General features: G+C 40.6%; 1 protein-coding gene across 2 annotated transcripts in view; it reads left to right on the plus strand.

Annotated features, from left to right (window-relative positions):
• The window catches only part of TTC29 (tetratricopeptide repeat domain 29), a 103,880-nt gene that overhangs the window by 59,614 nt on the left and 28,660 nt on the right, over window positions 1-15,606 (plus strand). For both annotated transcript variants that reach the window (XM_087724333.1, XM_087724334.1), the window contains exons 9-11: window positions 1,808-1,899; window positions 6,434-6,557; window positions 15,065-15,296. In XM_087724333.1, coding sequence (XP_087580459.1) covers window positions 1,808-1,899; window positions 6,434-6,557; window positions 15,065-15,296 — 448 coding nt within the window. The remainder of the gene's footprint in view (window positions 1-1,807; window positions 1,900-6,433; window positions 6,558-15,064; window positions 15,297-15,606) is intronic.

Raw genomic sequence — 15,606 nt, forward strand, 5'->3', positions numbered from 1 at the left:
ATATTTTGGGAAATAAATATCTTTTTGTTGATTGAGTGATTCAAACTGACCATGCTTTACATGAATACCCCACTGCACAGACAAGGTATGTATATTATTTTAAATCATGGCTTGTTTAATAAAAAAAATAGTATTTATACTATAAATGCTATAAATGCTATATTTATATGCTATAAATTAGTGTAACTGTAAATTAGAAACTAAAGAAACTCTTCATGTTATATGCGAATCTAAAACAAAACAAACTATAATACAACTTAACATGTTCTACAAACCCAACCATACAGGTTTACAGCGAAGGTTGCAAATATTATTCTAAGTGACCTGATTGAAATCCACTTTAGCTTCTGCGGTGTTTATAGAAAAATCTGAATGATTTATCCACAGTTCTAATTGAGTTTACTTTGGCTGAGAATGCTTGTGGTTCACACAGAGTATACCTACTAATCCAGTCAGGCTTTATACTTTGGCTTTATACTCTCACTGTAGTCTTTTTAATCTCCTATTCCCCATTAAACTTGGAAACTGACATTCACTAATCTTTTATTAAAAATTTGCAAAAAAGGATTTCCATAGATAGTCTTTGGAGACTTGTGTAATAGATTGGATCAAAGTACCATGAGAAGTAGAAGAAAAATAGAAATGTCATTATATATACACATTTTGCTACTGCTCATTCAAATGCATGATTTTAAAAAGTAGGCCATAGAGATGATGGCGGTGTTTTAGTTAAATTAAGATAATATGTTTCACTACAGCAACTTTGCTTATAGAAGAGGTCATACTAATTGATTGATTCCAAAATTAATGAAACATTTATATAAAGAAGTATATGTAGTATATTCTGCATTGAACAACTTGTTTTTAATACTATTTTTCTTTCAATTATGTATAACATATTGCAACTGGTTATTTTGGACATAATTTGAAAACTTCTAACTGTAACTGTTCTGACCCCTCTCCTCCGTCCAGGAACGAAAGCCGAGACAAACGTAAATGAGAATGTTTTTAATAAGTTCAGACTCTCGGTGGCTGAAAGCCAAATCAACAAATAGATAAGCACTTTGGCAGCAAGTCCTACAAACCTTGGCAGCAATGCAAACAAACTCTGGCAGCAATCCAGCCTGCCAAGTTTGTTTCTCGTTAGTCCCTAATGTTGGCTTCTGCAAGAAGGGCGTGACACAAGCAGTCTCTTTTATAATCTGGAGAGGAGCTTAATGAGCATCAGCTGAGCGTAATTACCTCCTGTAATTACGTAGTAGTTCTTGACGCCAAGTTGCCCTTTGACGGCGTACATCCTGGAACAACTCAGAGGTGGTTTCTGGATCACTCTCTCTTGTCTCCTCCCCACTGATCCAAGGCTCAGGCATCACCTGGTGGCCAACCAGTCTCTCTGCGCCCTGCTCAGAGTCGGAACCCTGTCCAGGGTCCTCCACATACTCCAGGACCGACTCATAAGGCCCCTCGCTGTCGGAGTCTGGTGGCAGCTCCAACGGCTCCTGCCGGGCCACAACAGTAACTATTGCTGCAGCACTGCATATATGGGCAAAGATGATGTACTTGTAGGAGCCTAGTAAAAACAACTATTGAAGTGTGTATCTTGCTTATTAATCAGAAGCCATTTGTTAACTTCCTTATTGGCTAGTTAATATGTGTATGCATGATGCTTAAAGGACTGAAGTGAAACCAATATAATAAAATCCTTAAACAAATATTTCCAAATATTAACAACCAAGCTACCTATATATATATCCCTAGATGTGGTATCAAAGCAGAAATAACTGTTTTCTTTCATTGTCTTTTCCAGAAGATAAATATTTATCTGAAAATATGCAAACAACTGGAAGATTATGCTGGACTAGGGAGAGGATATCAAACAGTAGCTCGGGTCCTTTTGAGGTAGGTTGACATATTCTTGTCTTGCTATCATTTTAATTTAATTCAGCTTTGGAAATTGTAAGACATTCTTGTTTTGTATGACTGGCAGGCTATATTTCATTTAGACATTTTAATTGTAAGCATCTAAAATTAAGATACCTTATGATTTCTTTATACATAATATTATTTTGCAGTATTAAAGAGAATTGAAAGTTACATCATTTGTGCCACTTAGAAAGCTTAAACCGCAAGTGAAAAACACAATATCCTGCCATATCATGCAGGTTAAACAACAATACAAAAAAAGAGGTCGTGCTTCAATGAAAAAGCTATGATATGATATTTCCAAAATTATTCTTTGACAACTTGGATTTCAATATTCTACTTTAGCTTTTCAAGCAGAAAAGTAAACAGTTTTGTTATTTGTGGAACTAAAAAAACCCAAAAAACTAGAAGCCTCAAAATCTGTAAACAAGCATAGTAATTCTTGAATTTCCAGGACTTTTTCAGCTATATAGTATTAAAAATGTTGGCATTTCTTTTAGTTAAGAAATGCCTACATTGGATTTACAGATTATAGTACTTTGATAAGCAATATGGTCTTAGCCCAGAGATAAATAAATTGTCTTCAGTAAGGTGCAGAGTGGTATTAAATGATTAAGGCACAAGCATTTGGTGGGAAGGGAGATTAGCAATCTATTATTGGCGTCTAACTTTAGAAATATAAAATCCAGCTGTTAGGCCATGATATTTAACAACAACAACAACAATAAATAGAGTTTCTCCTTATGTGAAAAAAAGAAAACCAATCGATCAGGTGCTCTTTCCACATCTTTTTAAGGGTTGCTTCCCATTTGGCAGGAAGGAAGCAGTGACATCCAGAAATGCAAAAGGAAGCTAGCGGGGAGGCTGTTTTGCTAAATCTTTGCTTTGGGAAAAATTGAATTGTTCACAACCATTTGCTGATTACACAATACTAATCATTCTCCCAGAAAAAGCTGACAAACGGTGCAAATCTTCAGCAATGAACTTTGCAGAGGCTCAGTGGACAGATTCCTTTGGGACTCTGTAGACTTCTCAGAGCCTTTAATTATGAGTTAATTTTTCGCTGCATAACTACAGTTCTTTTATGCTGCACAATCTAAAAAATAACTGTTATTTACCATTAATGTGCTATGAGCATTTATTACACTTTCACAGAATTAGTTTTTAAGGTAGTTGATATAATGATAATTGTTATTACCATTTAATTTTTTTTAAAAAACCCACCACCCTGTTTTTTCTCTTTTATTTCTTCCTTTTATTTTTAATTCACACCTGTTTACCTCAGACGTAATTGTGCAAATGCATGATTCATTTCAGAGCACTACACAGGTCCTATTGAAATAAATGAAGTTGGTACAGAATAATATAGCAATAGCAGTAGACTTATATACCGCTTCATAGGCCTTTCAGGCCTCTCTAAGCGGTTTACAGAGAGTCAGCATATTGCCCCCAACAATCTGGGTCCTCATTTTACCCACCTCGGAAGGATGGAAGGCTGAGTCAACCCTGAGCCGGTGAGATTTGAACCGCTGACCTGCTGATCTAGCAGTAGCCTGCAGTGCTGCATTTAACCACTGCGCCACCTTGGCTCATATATGATATAATTGCCCATAGTATATATTTTTGTGTGAATTAACTTTTTTAAAATTATGGCAATTTAGATTTTATATTACAACAGATGCCCAGATGCCAATGCAACTTTTGTTTCAACAGAGAAAATGCATTTTTTAGGACATAATGTCTCAAATTGAACTGAATTTCACACTTTTAAAGTCCCATAAGACCTCCTGATTCTTTATGAAAGGATCTAGGATTTAATTATATAGTTCTACTGATTTATTTGGCTCCTGCAAACTCCCCCTCCTCCCCACCTTCCAAGATTTTAGGATAATTGCAAATGCAATAGTTCAAAAATATAGAAACTCTCTGGGTCCAAATGTTTGAGTAATACTGATTTGTGCATATAAATTTCTGATTTATTATACCTAAATTAGAGTGATAAAATAGGATGTTTGATGACTAAAATAGATTTAATAGATTGTTTTTTCAAGTTTTTCATAAACATTGGTCAGATTGGGAAAGTATTTCATATAAATGCTTCATACAGTGAGGCATTTATATTAAATAATTTAATTTGTAATACTCAAAAAATGCTATATTTTGCTTAATTAGAAATTGATTTAATAATTATGAATTATTCATAATTACCTTGTGTATATGGAGATGGTCCATCTTAGCAATATAAAGAGGTCAAACAGAAAAACTTTCTACAGATCTAGTTTCATTGTAAAAGCATATATTGTGTTTTTCAATATATTCCAAATGTTTTTATTTTTTTTTAATTCTATTTATCTTCAAAATTTACAATTATGTCTCATCACAGTATCATGATGTTGGGAAGATGGATGGATGGATGGATGGATGGATGGATGGATGGATGGATGGATGGATGGATGGATAGGGATATAGGTATTTCTTATAACAAATAACTTCTGCATTCTAATGTAAGTTCATATTTCAGTAAAACTGTGGTTTCACTGACTTAAGATGTAGATTATGTTTCTTTCTATATAAAATAAAAGTAAGTGTTGTTTTAAATACAAGGTAGAGACTAGGCGGATTATTATTGTTTAATGCTATTTGTTTACAGAGTTTGATTTCTCCTTTATTGTTTTTCAAACTTCTTCAATCTTATTTTAATTTTGTAGCAGAGTTTTACACTCATGGTAGAAGAAAAACTCTGTAGAAACATATTTTCTTTTGATTATTATTCTCATTAATTCCTCCCCCCTCCCTCCCATTTTATTTTCCATTTGCTTTATTGAAATTGAATGGTCTAGTAGCATCCTTATTTTTTATAAATGAAATGTGGAATCTAACTGGGCAATCTCAAAAACTATCCAAATATCCTCAAAACATTTGTATTAATTCATTGCATTAAAAAAAAAAACTTTATTCATTTTCTCCTGTCACTGGTTCCATTTGACTTATTACTTTCAGCTTCTAACCCACAAACATGGTGGCACAATCAACAACCCCCTTGGTAGCTGTTTCATCTCTGTTCTATTTGATTTCTTCACTCTGAGTAAATGATTAAGATTTCATGCATTGGTTCAACCAAAATCTATGTTCACTCAACCACATCCTTTATTGATTACTTCTACTGCAAACAGTAGGCCAAGTGTGATATACATAATTGGACAGTTGTCAGGGGATGTGGGTGTTAACAGTCCTGTTTTCCCAGTTGGAAACTGGAATCACCTTGATGCACAAATATTCTGCACAGTTTCATTCTCATTCTTTGGACCGAAGAGTACTTTCCTCAGAATATATGTTTTTAACTCTCTAAGGCCTGGTTGAATGAATCTAGTGATTATACCATATAATATGTTGTTCAAGTTGCACCTGTGCACTGCATATAGAAAACTAGAAAAACTGGAATTAATATTTGTATAACATTTTAACCTTGTTCTTTAACTTCTATGAATCAGTTCAGTTCTTCTGTGTGGAAATGTTTGATTTCTTCCTCTTTGAAAGAAAAAATAGATTTCAAAATGTGGCTCTTCTTTAAACTTTAGAAACCCTTTGACATGCAGTAAATGTTTGCAATGCATTTTGTAGCCTCATAATAAATGATGGTATTTTTCTTTCCAAAATGTAATAAAATAACATCAAATCAATACGTTTTATTGCAAAATTTTAAAATACATTAGTTTTAATCTCATATAATTTTTAAGCTACAGTTCAAAAATGGAAATAAGTAGAATTTACTTTTAGTTATAGATAGCATTATATCTATAACTAAGTTAGCTGCTAAATTAGTTTGGTTCACCTTAATCATGTGAACATATTAAAAAAACAATATTAGAGTCTGATAGAGACCTATGTTTGCATGCAAGATTCGAGCATTATGCATTTTTATTTTTGAATCTACTGTTTTTCTTCTATATTTTAGATTTTAAAAAATCCTTTGCAATTACAAATAGATATTATTTTTCATATTATTTTAATATTATTATAGAAGTTGTGGTTTATTTGTAGCTTCATATTTTATTATCTGAACCATTGCATTAGGCACTCAGGTTCAAGGCAAGTATTTAAATCATGTTTATTCACAAACAGGTTTGGTTACACTGCAATACTGATGGAAGAAGTGTTGTTAATATAGCTTTCTTTATTAAAAACATGCAAAAATCTTTTCAGTGTTCATTTTCCAACATTAAGCTTTTTGAGGCTCTGGGTAGATTTTTAAAAACTGATTATTGGAGATGATGCATTACAAGTCAGTGTAACAATGGTAGGTAGTATAAGATTATAAATTAAAAAGCAGTCATTATATCTTGAAATAATCTATCCTATAGTAGTTGCTGCAGTTTATCATTTTCTTCTGTATTGGACTTATATTCTATAACATTTTAAAACAAGGTTACATACACAGATTGTTTGGTGGATCTTTAGTTATAGTCTTGTGCAATGTAACAAATTTCTTTAATAAATATTTTGTCCTTAGTCAGGGGAAAAAAGATGAAGCTATTATGTACTTGGAAATGTTCATGGACATTGCCAAGAATGTTCAGCAGAGCCAAAGTCTTGTGGATGCATATACATTCCTTGGAAACATTTACAATGAATGTGTAAGTATTAATTTAATAACATATTATATACTATTACATCAGTCAGAAACAGCATTAATATGCTGTATACACACACACAAACACACACACACACACACAGAAAATATATGTATGTATGTATGTATGTATGTATACACACACACACACAGAAACACACACGCAAACACACACACACACACACACACATATATATATATAATGTTAAAATATTTTACCACCACATATCTGCAATCTGAATATATTGTTGCTGAATTTTCCTATTTTTTTACTGCATTGTAATAATAACAAATCCTAGATATTGTACACTTTTATAAATATTTCAGTTTTTATGACATTTGATTAAAAATTGGCTCAATATTTAAAAGTGTACTATTAACTTAGGCACTTCAGATCACTGTTTCCAGCAAAGTAGTGAACAATGTGTGCAGTATATCAAAATTGTTGCTTTAAGCTGATATTATGTATATGTGTGTTAATTAAGAGTGAATTTGTTCAGTAACTTTTGGCTATATAGTGATTTGTTCTAGTTCAGGTTATTTTATCTTATTATACTGCTACTTGTTTGGAAGCTTTAATTTCTGAAGAACAAAGCTGCTATGATATAAGCATATGAGATAAATTCAGAAATTTCTGTACCAGTTCCCAGTTTTGTTTTGTCAAATGAAAAAGGAAGAGGAGGGCGGAAGAGGGAAAGTAACAAAGAAAAGTTCCTGTGGTCACGTTTGTGATCTTTGGAAATCAATACTGAGAACATTAATATTGAATATATCTATCCAAAACAATACTTTTGCAGATCAGAGTAATCTATAATACTTATGTTGACAAAATTTGACTTAGATTGTAGATATTTTTCCAATTTAATTGGGCAGTTTCCAATATTTTTCAGTTCCCTTGATCCAATGAAATAGCTATTTTGATCATTCAATGTTTTGAAATAATATGAACTGAAGGAAATTCTAATGTTGTTTGCCTATGTCCATGATGGCGAACCTATGGCACACGCATTACAGGTGGCACGCAAAGCCATTTGTCAGGGCACACGAGGTGACTTTGGCCTTATTTTGAAGCCATTTTTCACCCCCCAGAGGCTTCAGGAAAAAGAGACCCTATGGGCAAACTGGAAGTTCAGGAACAAACTTCCGGTTTGCTCATAGGGCTGGTTTTAGCCCTCCGGAGACTTCTGGGGGTTTCCCTCTAGGCTGTGGAGGGCAAAAAATGATACTATGAGTAAACTGGAAGTGACTTCTGGTTTGTCCGTAGGGTTGTTTTTTTGCCCTCCGGAGCTTTCAGGGAAGCCTCCTAAAGGCCCCTAAAGGCTCCAAAGGGCTAAATTGGCCCTACGAGCAAACTGGAAGTCTGCTCCCGAACTTCCGGTTTCCCTGTGGGCCAGTTTTTCACACTCCGGAGACTTCAGGGAAGCTCCTGAAGCCTCCAGAGGGCCTCCAGTCGGTCAGGGGAGGCTGTTTTTGCCCTCCCCAGGCTCCTATAAAGCCTCAGGTCGTGCGTATAGCGTTATGGGTATGGCACACCCATGCATGACCCCCCTGTGCTCCCCCTGCTTTTGGCATGTGAGGAAAAAAGGTTCGCCATCACTGACCTATGTGCATAACAACTATTGATATTTAAAGGATTTGTTATGAAGGATTGTTGAACAATTTTCTAATTTTTTTCAGTCAAAAATGTTGACTAATTGGACATTGCCACAAAACTTGGTAATGTGGTATGTTTACAACCACTAACACAATATATAAAGTTCGTGATTTATTCCATTCCATTTTTAATAAAGCATAATACCCACATGTTTTAGCTTCATAGTTAATTTTTTTATCACTGGTCAAAATCAACTTAAAGGTTACTCTGTGCCACAAAAAAATTAACAGAGATTAATTCAATTATGTATCCTAATTATCTTCCAATTTTTTAATTTTTCTAAAATTTTCAAGATAAATTGTGCTAATATGTATAGAAAGGTGAAATTGATGTACAATACACACACACACACACACACACACACACAAACATACATACAGTATGTATATATATAAAAACATACATTAGTGGTATTGTTCCATATCAGAATAGAATTACAGAATAATAGTGTTGGAAAGGACCTTGGGGGTCTTCTAGTCCTGCCCAGACAAGAAACCCTAAATCATTTTAGGGCCGAGGTGGCACAGTGGTTAGAGTGCAATACTGCAGGCTACTTCAGCTGACAGGTAGCTGCAGTTCGGCAGTTCACATCTCACCGACTCAAGGTTGACTCAGCCTTCCATCATTCGGAGGTGGGTATTGCTAAGTCTAACTGCTAAAATGGGGCAATATGCTGACTCTGTAAACCGCTTAGAGATGGCTGTAAAAGCACTGTAAAGTGGTATATAAGTCTAAGTGCTATTGCTATTGCTATTTCAGACAAATGGTTGGCCAATCTCTTCTTTAAAACATCCAAGACTGAAGCAGCCACAGCTTCTGAAAGCAACTTGTTCCACTGATTAATTGTTCTTAACTGTCACGAAATTTCTCCTTAATTCTAGGTTGATTCTCTCCTTGATTAGTTTCCATCCGTTGTCCTGCCTTCAGATGCTTTGGAGAATAGGTTGATCCCTCTTCCTTGTGGCAACCCCTCAAATATTAGATCACTGCTATCATATCATCTCTAGTCCTTCTTTTCATTAAACTAGACATGCCCAATGCCTGCAACCGTTCTTCATATATTTTAGCTTCCAGTCCCCTAATCCTGTTTGTTGCTGTTCTCTGCATTCTTTCTATAGTGTCAACATTTTTTTTTATATTGTGGCAACCAAAACTGGATGTAATATTCCAAATATGGTCTTACCAAGGCATTCTAAAGTGGTATATAGTGGTAGAACGCTGAGGTTGCTGAAGGATGATCTTATCTGTGTTTTATTGTGAGACTAAAATAAGCAGGAGATTTACTATCTAGAATATAAACATTTTTGGTTCCCACAGGCTTTTTCCATTTGAAATTACTTATACTATTGTGTTTAATTGCTGGCTTGAATAGTAATTTGACTTGATAATGTTTTATTTATTGTAATTTTACTCTTTTATATTTTATATTAATAATACTCGAACTGTTTGATTAACAGATCATATAAAGTACATTTTACATTCATTCTGCTTTATTATATTACATATAAATATAAATAAAATTATGCAGGAATAGATTTATTTATTCAGATTAGAGTTAATAATTTTTCCAAGGAGTTTGGAGCAATATACTGTATATATTTCTTTTCTTTCTACAGTCTTTTAGCAAACCTTGACATAGGTTGGATGGAAAGGTATGATTAGTCTAAGCCATCATTGATGAGTTGAGATTTGAACCAAGTTCTCCATTCATGGCCAACATTCTAACTTCTATTAAGAGCACTCTTAGAATTTAGAATTTAGAATTTAGAATTGATTTTATTTGTAGGCCGCCCTTTTCCCTGAGGGGACTCAGGGCGGCTCACAGAAAACCAGGGAGGGGGGAATACAACACTAAGACGACAACACATAATAAAATAATGAGCAACATGCATGCAACATTCGGGCGGGGCAATGGTCCTTATCCCCAGGCCTGACGGGCGAGCCAGTTCTTCAAGGCTGTGCGGAAGGCCTGGACGGTGGAGAGGGTGCGAATCTCTACGGGGAGCTCGTTCCAAAGGGTCGGGGCCGCTGCTGAGAAGGCCCTCCTCCTTGTGGTTGCCAGCCAACACTGGCTGGCCGATGGAATACGGAGGAGGCCCAACCTATGAGATCTTATAGGTCGTAGGGAGGTAATTGGCAGAAGGCGGTCTCTCAAGTATCCAGATCCACTGCCATGTAGGGCTTTATGGGTGATCAGTAGCACCTTGAAGCGCATCCGGAGATCGACAGGTAGCCAGCGCAGCTCGCGGAGGATAGGTGTAATGCGGGTGAATCGGGGTGCACCCGTGATCACTCGCGCGGCTGCGTTCTGCACTAGCTGAAGTCGCCGGATGCACCTCAAGGGCAGCCCCATGTAGAGCACGTTGCAGTATTCCAGCCTAGAGATCACGAGGGCCCGAGTGACTGTTGTGAGAGCCTCCCGGTTCAGGTAGGGTCGCAACTGGCGCACCAGGCGTACCTGGGCGAATGCCCCCCTGGTCACAGCCGCTATATGATGGTCGAATGACAGCTGTGGATCCAGGAGGACTCCCAAGTTGCGAACCCTCTCTGAGGGGTGTAAAATTTGACCCCCCAGCCTGAGTGTTGGATTAATGGCCAAATTTTTGGGAGGAAAACACAACAGCCACTCGGTCTTTTCTGGGTTGAGCACAAGCTTGTTAATCCTCATCCAGTCCATGACGGCTTCAAGCCCCCGGTCCATTACGTCAACCGCTTCATTGATTTGGCACGGGGCGGACAGATACAATTGAGTATCGTCCGCATATTGATGGTATCTAATCCCGTGCCTACGGATGATCTCTCCCAGCGGTTTCATGTAAATGTTAAATAGTAGGGGGGATAAGACCGAACCCTGCGGCACCCCATATTTCAGGGGCCTTGGGGACGATCTCTGCCCTCCCACTAACACCGACTGCGACCTGTCCGAGAGGTAGGAGGAGAACCACCGTAACACGGTGCCTCCCACTCCCACCTCCCGCAGTCTTCGCAGAAGGATACCATGGTCGATGGTATCGAAAGCCGCTGAGAGGTCAAGGAGGACCAGGATGGAGGGATGTCCTTCATCTCTGGCTCTCCAAAGATCATCCATCAATGCGACCAAGGCGGTTTCAGTGCTGTAACCGGGTCTGAAGCCTGACTGGAAGGGGTCTAGGTAGTCTGCTTCCTCCAAGGACCGTTGGAGCTGGAAGGCCACCACCTTCTCAACAACCTTCCCCAGAAAGGGGAGGTTGGAGACCGGGCGGTAGTTGTTAAGGACAGCTGGATCTAGGGATGGCTTCTTCAGAAGGGGTCTCACCACCGCCGCTTTCAGTGCGGCGGGGAAGTTCCCCTCCCGAAGAGAGGCGGTTACAACCGCCTGGATCCAGCCTCGTGTCACCTCACTGCAGTTAGAAACCAGCCATGAGGGACACGGATCCAGAGCACAGGTGGAGGAACTCACAGCTCTCATGGCCTTGTCCACATCCCCGGGGGTAACCTCCTGAAACTCAACCCAGAGCTGTTGTACTTGGTCCCCCTGAGTCTCGGCTGGAACTGCGGGTGTGGAGTCCAAGTCCGTCCGAAACCGAGCAATTTTGTCCGCTAAGAATTGGGCATATTCTTCAGCTCTGCCCTGCAAGGGTTCCCCCGCCTCCCTTTTGTTCAATAGGGAGCGGGTTATCCTAAACAGGGCGGCTGGACGGGACTCAGTGGATGCGACCAGGGAGGCTATGTGTGATCTTTTGGCTGCCCTAAGTGCCCTAGTATATTCCCTGGTGCAGGTAGTTACCATTGCTCGGTTCGCTGCGGACTTATCGGACCTCCAACGGTGCTCTAGGCATCTCCTCCGGCGCTTCATCTCCCGGAGCTCCTCGGTGAACCAAGGGGGTCTCCGGGATCCGCCGCCTCGGAGGGGCCGCAGTGGCGCAATCCGGTCGAGGGCCTCTGACGCTGCCGAGTGCCACGCAGCAGCCAGAGTCTCTACCGGACTGTGGGCGAAAGTATCAGGAATAACCCCAAGCTCTGTCTGGAACCTTACTGGCTCCATAAGACGCCTGGGGCGGAACCACCTGGTCGGTTCCTCCTCCCTACAGTGGGGGTTTGGCCTCCGGAAGTCGAGCCTCAGTAGGCAATGGTCTGACCACGACAGGGGTATGATGTCACTCCCCCTCAGACCAAGATCACACATCCACTGCTCCGAGAGAAATACGAGGTCAAGCATGTGTCCCGCTGAATGGGTTGGGCCTCGGATTACTTGAGTCAAGCCCATGGCTGTCATGGAAGCCATGAACTCCTGCGCCCCATCAGAGTTTTCACCGAGCGACGGCAAATTAAAGTCCCCTAGGACCATCAACCTAGGGAACTCAATCGCCAGCTCGGCTACTGACTCGAGGAGCGAGGGGAGGGCTGCTGCAACGCTGTTGGGAGGCAGGTACGTTAGCAGCAAACCCACTTGACCCTTGAGGTCCAACTTTAACAGCAAAGACTCACACCCAACAATCTCCGGAGCAGGGACCCTACGAGGAACTAACGACTCCCGGATAACAACGGCCACACCCCCACCCCTTCCCTGGGCTCTCGGCTGATGCAGCACCTGAAATCCTTCTGGGCACAGTTCTACAAGGGGGACTCCTCCCTCTGGGCCCAGCCAGGTCTCAGTAATACATGCCAGGTCTGCCCTCTCGTCTAAAATTAAGTCCCGGACGAGAGGTGCTTTATGTACAACAGACCTGGCATTTAGCGACAACAGCCTGAGACCAGGGTCCTGATTACTTGCGCCATCTGGTCTTGGAGTGGGGCTCCTAGGGCCGGAAGGAGGGATCTCTGTGATGTAGCGAACCCTCCTTCCCCGGTAATGGCCTGCCCTAAAGTCCCCGCCGTATCTGCCCCTCCCTGTTACGACCGCAATACCCCGACCCTCTCCCGTATCTCTGGTCCCCTCAACCACCCCCATGGCCCCCGCAACTCCCGGCAGGTCCTCCGAATCATACATACTCAAACACTCCCCCAAACAGTCCCCACGTAAAAATTAAAAACACAAAATTTACAACAGTATGATCATAAAAAGTGGGACATTCAATCATCTCATACGTATCTCATACATAGCCCATGCAAAGGAAGAAGAAAAAGATGAAAGAAAAGGAAAGAAATTGTAAAATGCGCAAGTTCGTTAATTTAAGGTGCGAGTTCAGGCAATAGGGATTGGTTCTCAATGTCCTGTGGGTGTTCAAAACCCAGACGCAATATAATCATCATCTGTCCACCCACAGTACAAGTCCGGAGTCTTCCTTCTGGTAGAAAAACCCTTCCAGGAAGTTCCCAGAGGTACACCATCAAAATTAGATGGAAAAGGATGGAGCAGGCGCTGTAATTGCCTAAAGACTCCGTGCTTGTTCCCAAAATGGTGCTTACTCCCTTGATGTTAAATAGGTAAGGTAAGGCAACCCAGAAAGCACCGGAGACTCTGGGACCACTAGGATCATCCAAGTCTGTAAATTCCAGGGGTAGTCTCCCCAGTTCCACAATCCTCCTGTAAGCAAACAGGGGGCAGGGGTGGGGGAGGCGATAAGGACGCCAAAAAACAATGCCACTGCCACCACGTTGATATTCTCCCCCTCGCCGCCGAACAGCTGGTACAAAAGATGCAGCCCGGAATCCGCCAGAGTCGCCCAAGCCTCCGCAATCCGAGGCTGCAGCGTCCTGACGGCCCAAAGATAGTCCTGGGGATGGGTGCACAGTCGTGGGTCGCTCCCGTCGCAAGCCAGCATAGCTAGAAAATGGAACAAGCGACGGAGCCCCCACAGAGCGCCACCGCCATTTCCAATCCACAGTTCTACTCCAGAGGTAGTTCCTAGCGTCAGCTGATCTATTTTTGGCTCCCTGGGTCTTAAGCTTTCCGGGTAAGTTATTTATATTATATTTTAGAGATGTTGGAGATGTTGCTCGTGAGTTTTCCAGCATTTCGTCGGCAGGCTGCCCTACAAGCTGCCTTGCCTCCCCAGCCTCGTTCGAGTCACCCACCTCCTTTGATAACAGTAATCCTCCGGAAGCAGTAAACACCGGGGTCCTCTCAATCAGCAGAGGGAATAGGGCCAAGGCTAGGACCATAAAAGTTTGCAAAACGCTGGTCCAGAGTTGTTTGTCAATGCCTGAGACGCCTAGATCCAAAAACGCCGAAGCGGAGCCTTCAGCGAAGCGCCGCCATTTCCGCCCGCCCAACAGCTGCAAAGCACACTCCAGGCTACCGCGTAGGAGAAGAAGCATTTGGGAGCGTCGACCCTCTGGGGGATTGGCTATTCGAGTCCCCTGGATCTCGCTCCGTTGCAGAGACCCTGCCTTACAAGGCTCCGATCCGAAACGCCGGTTTATTTTGGCGTTTTTCTGCTCCACCGGACAGAGCAGAGGGAACCAGCAGCCATCCTGCACTCGCACATGCGCACTCTTCTCTTCTCTTCTCTTCTCTTCTCTTCTCTTCTCTTCTCTTCTCTGCTCTGCTCTGCTCTGCTCTGCTCTGCTCTGCTCTTCTCCTCTCCACTCCACTCCACTCCACTCCACTCGCCACTCCACTCCACTCCTCTTCCCTACTCCTCACTCCATTCCTCTGCCCTTCCCTGCCCTGCTCTTCCTCTCCTGTTCCTTCCCTTCCTTTTCCATCTCATGCGATACCATCCCTTCCCATTTTTTTCCAAAGGTCACATGACAGTTAAATAACACCCTGAAATCCCATTCCTGGACAATAATGATGACATCTACTTCAGTTTTAATTTCACATTTCTTTCCTTATCCCCAACCATTGCAATTCTTTATTGGAATCATTGTAGAAATAGTTTGGAAGCTGCAAGTAAGAATCTGGAATGTTGAAGTATGTTTCTTTTTTCTAGGGAAATTACAGTAAGGCCTGTGCATATTTCAGTCTGGCTTTTGAAGCAGCAAATGCTCTCTCCGATTTGGCTCTCATGGATGAAATAAAGGTATATTGTGGCATTGGAAAAGCTCATAGCTTGATGTTGAAAGTGAACACTAATATAGAAGCTGCAGATCCCATCAACCTCAAGTGCCTACTGGACTGGAAAGAAAATAGACGTGACACATGCAATGACCCTTCGACATTGAGTAAGCTACACATTATGAAATGCATTAGTGTTGCATTGTTCTTATGGTTAAGTCATTTTTGCATAGTTTTATTAAATTACTTGCTGAGTTAAACCAATTGGTATATCCATGTCTCTATGGAGGCATGGATATACCTTTTATTAAGCATTCTTTAACAAAATAGTAGGCTACCATTTTTGGCTTAAAGTTCCTGATGATGGCTTATTTTCACTCCAAACATTTAAATTGATAGATGGAAGAATTTTAAAAGAGTATGGAAAAGAAGGTGTAACTATTTTTGCTCTCTAATAATTTAAAATTAATCTTAAAA

Source organism: Thamnophis sirtalis, unplaced genomic scaffold (assembly GCF_051295495.1).
Source record: "Thamnophis sirtalis isolate CommonGarterSnake01/CBP01778 unplaced genomic scaffold, rThaSir2_p1.2 scaffold_10, whole genome shotgun sequence".
NCBI lineage: Eukaryota > Metazoa > Chordata > Lepidosauria > Squamata > Natricidae > Thamnophis > Thamnophis sirtalis.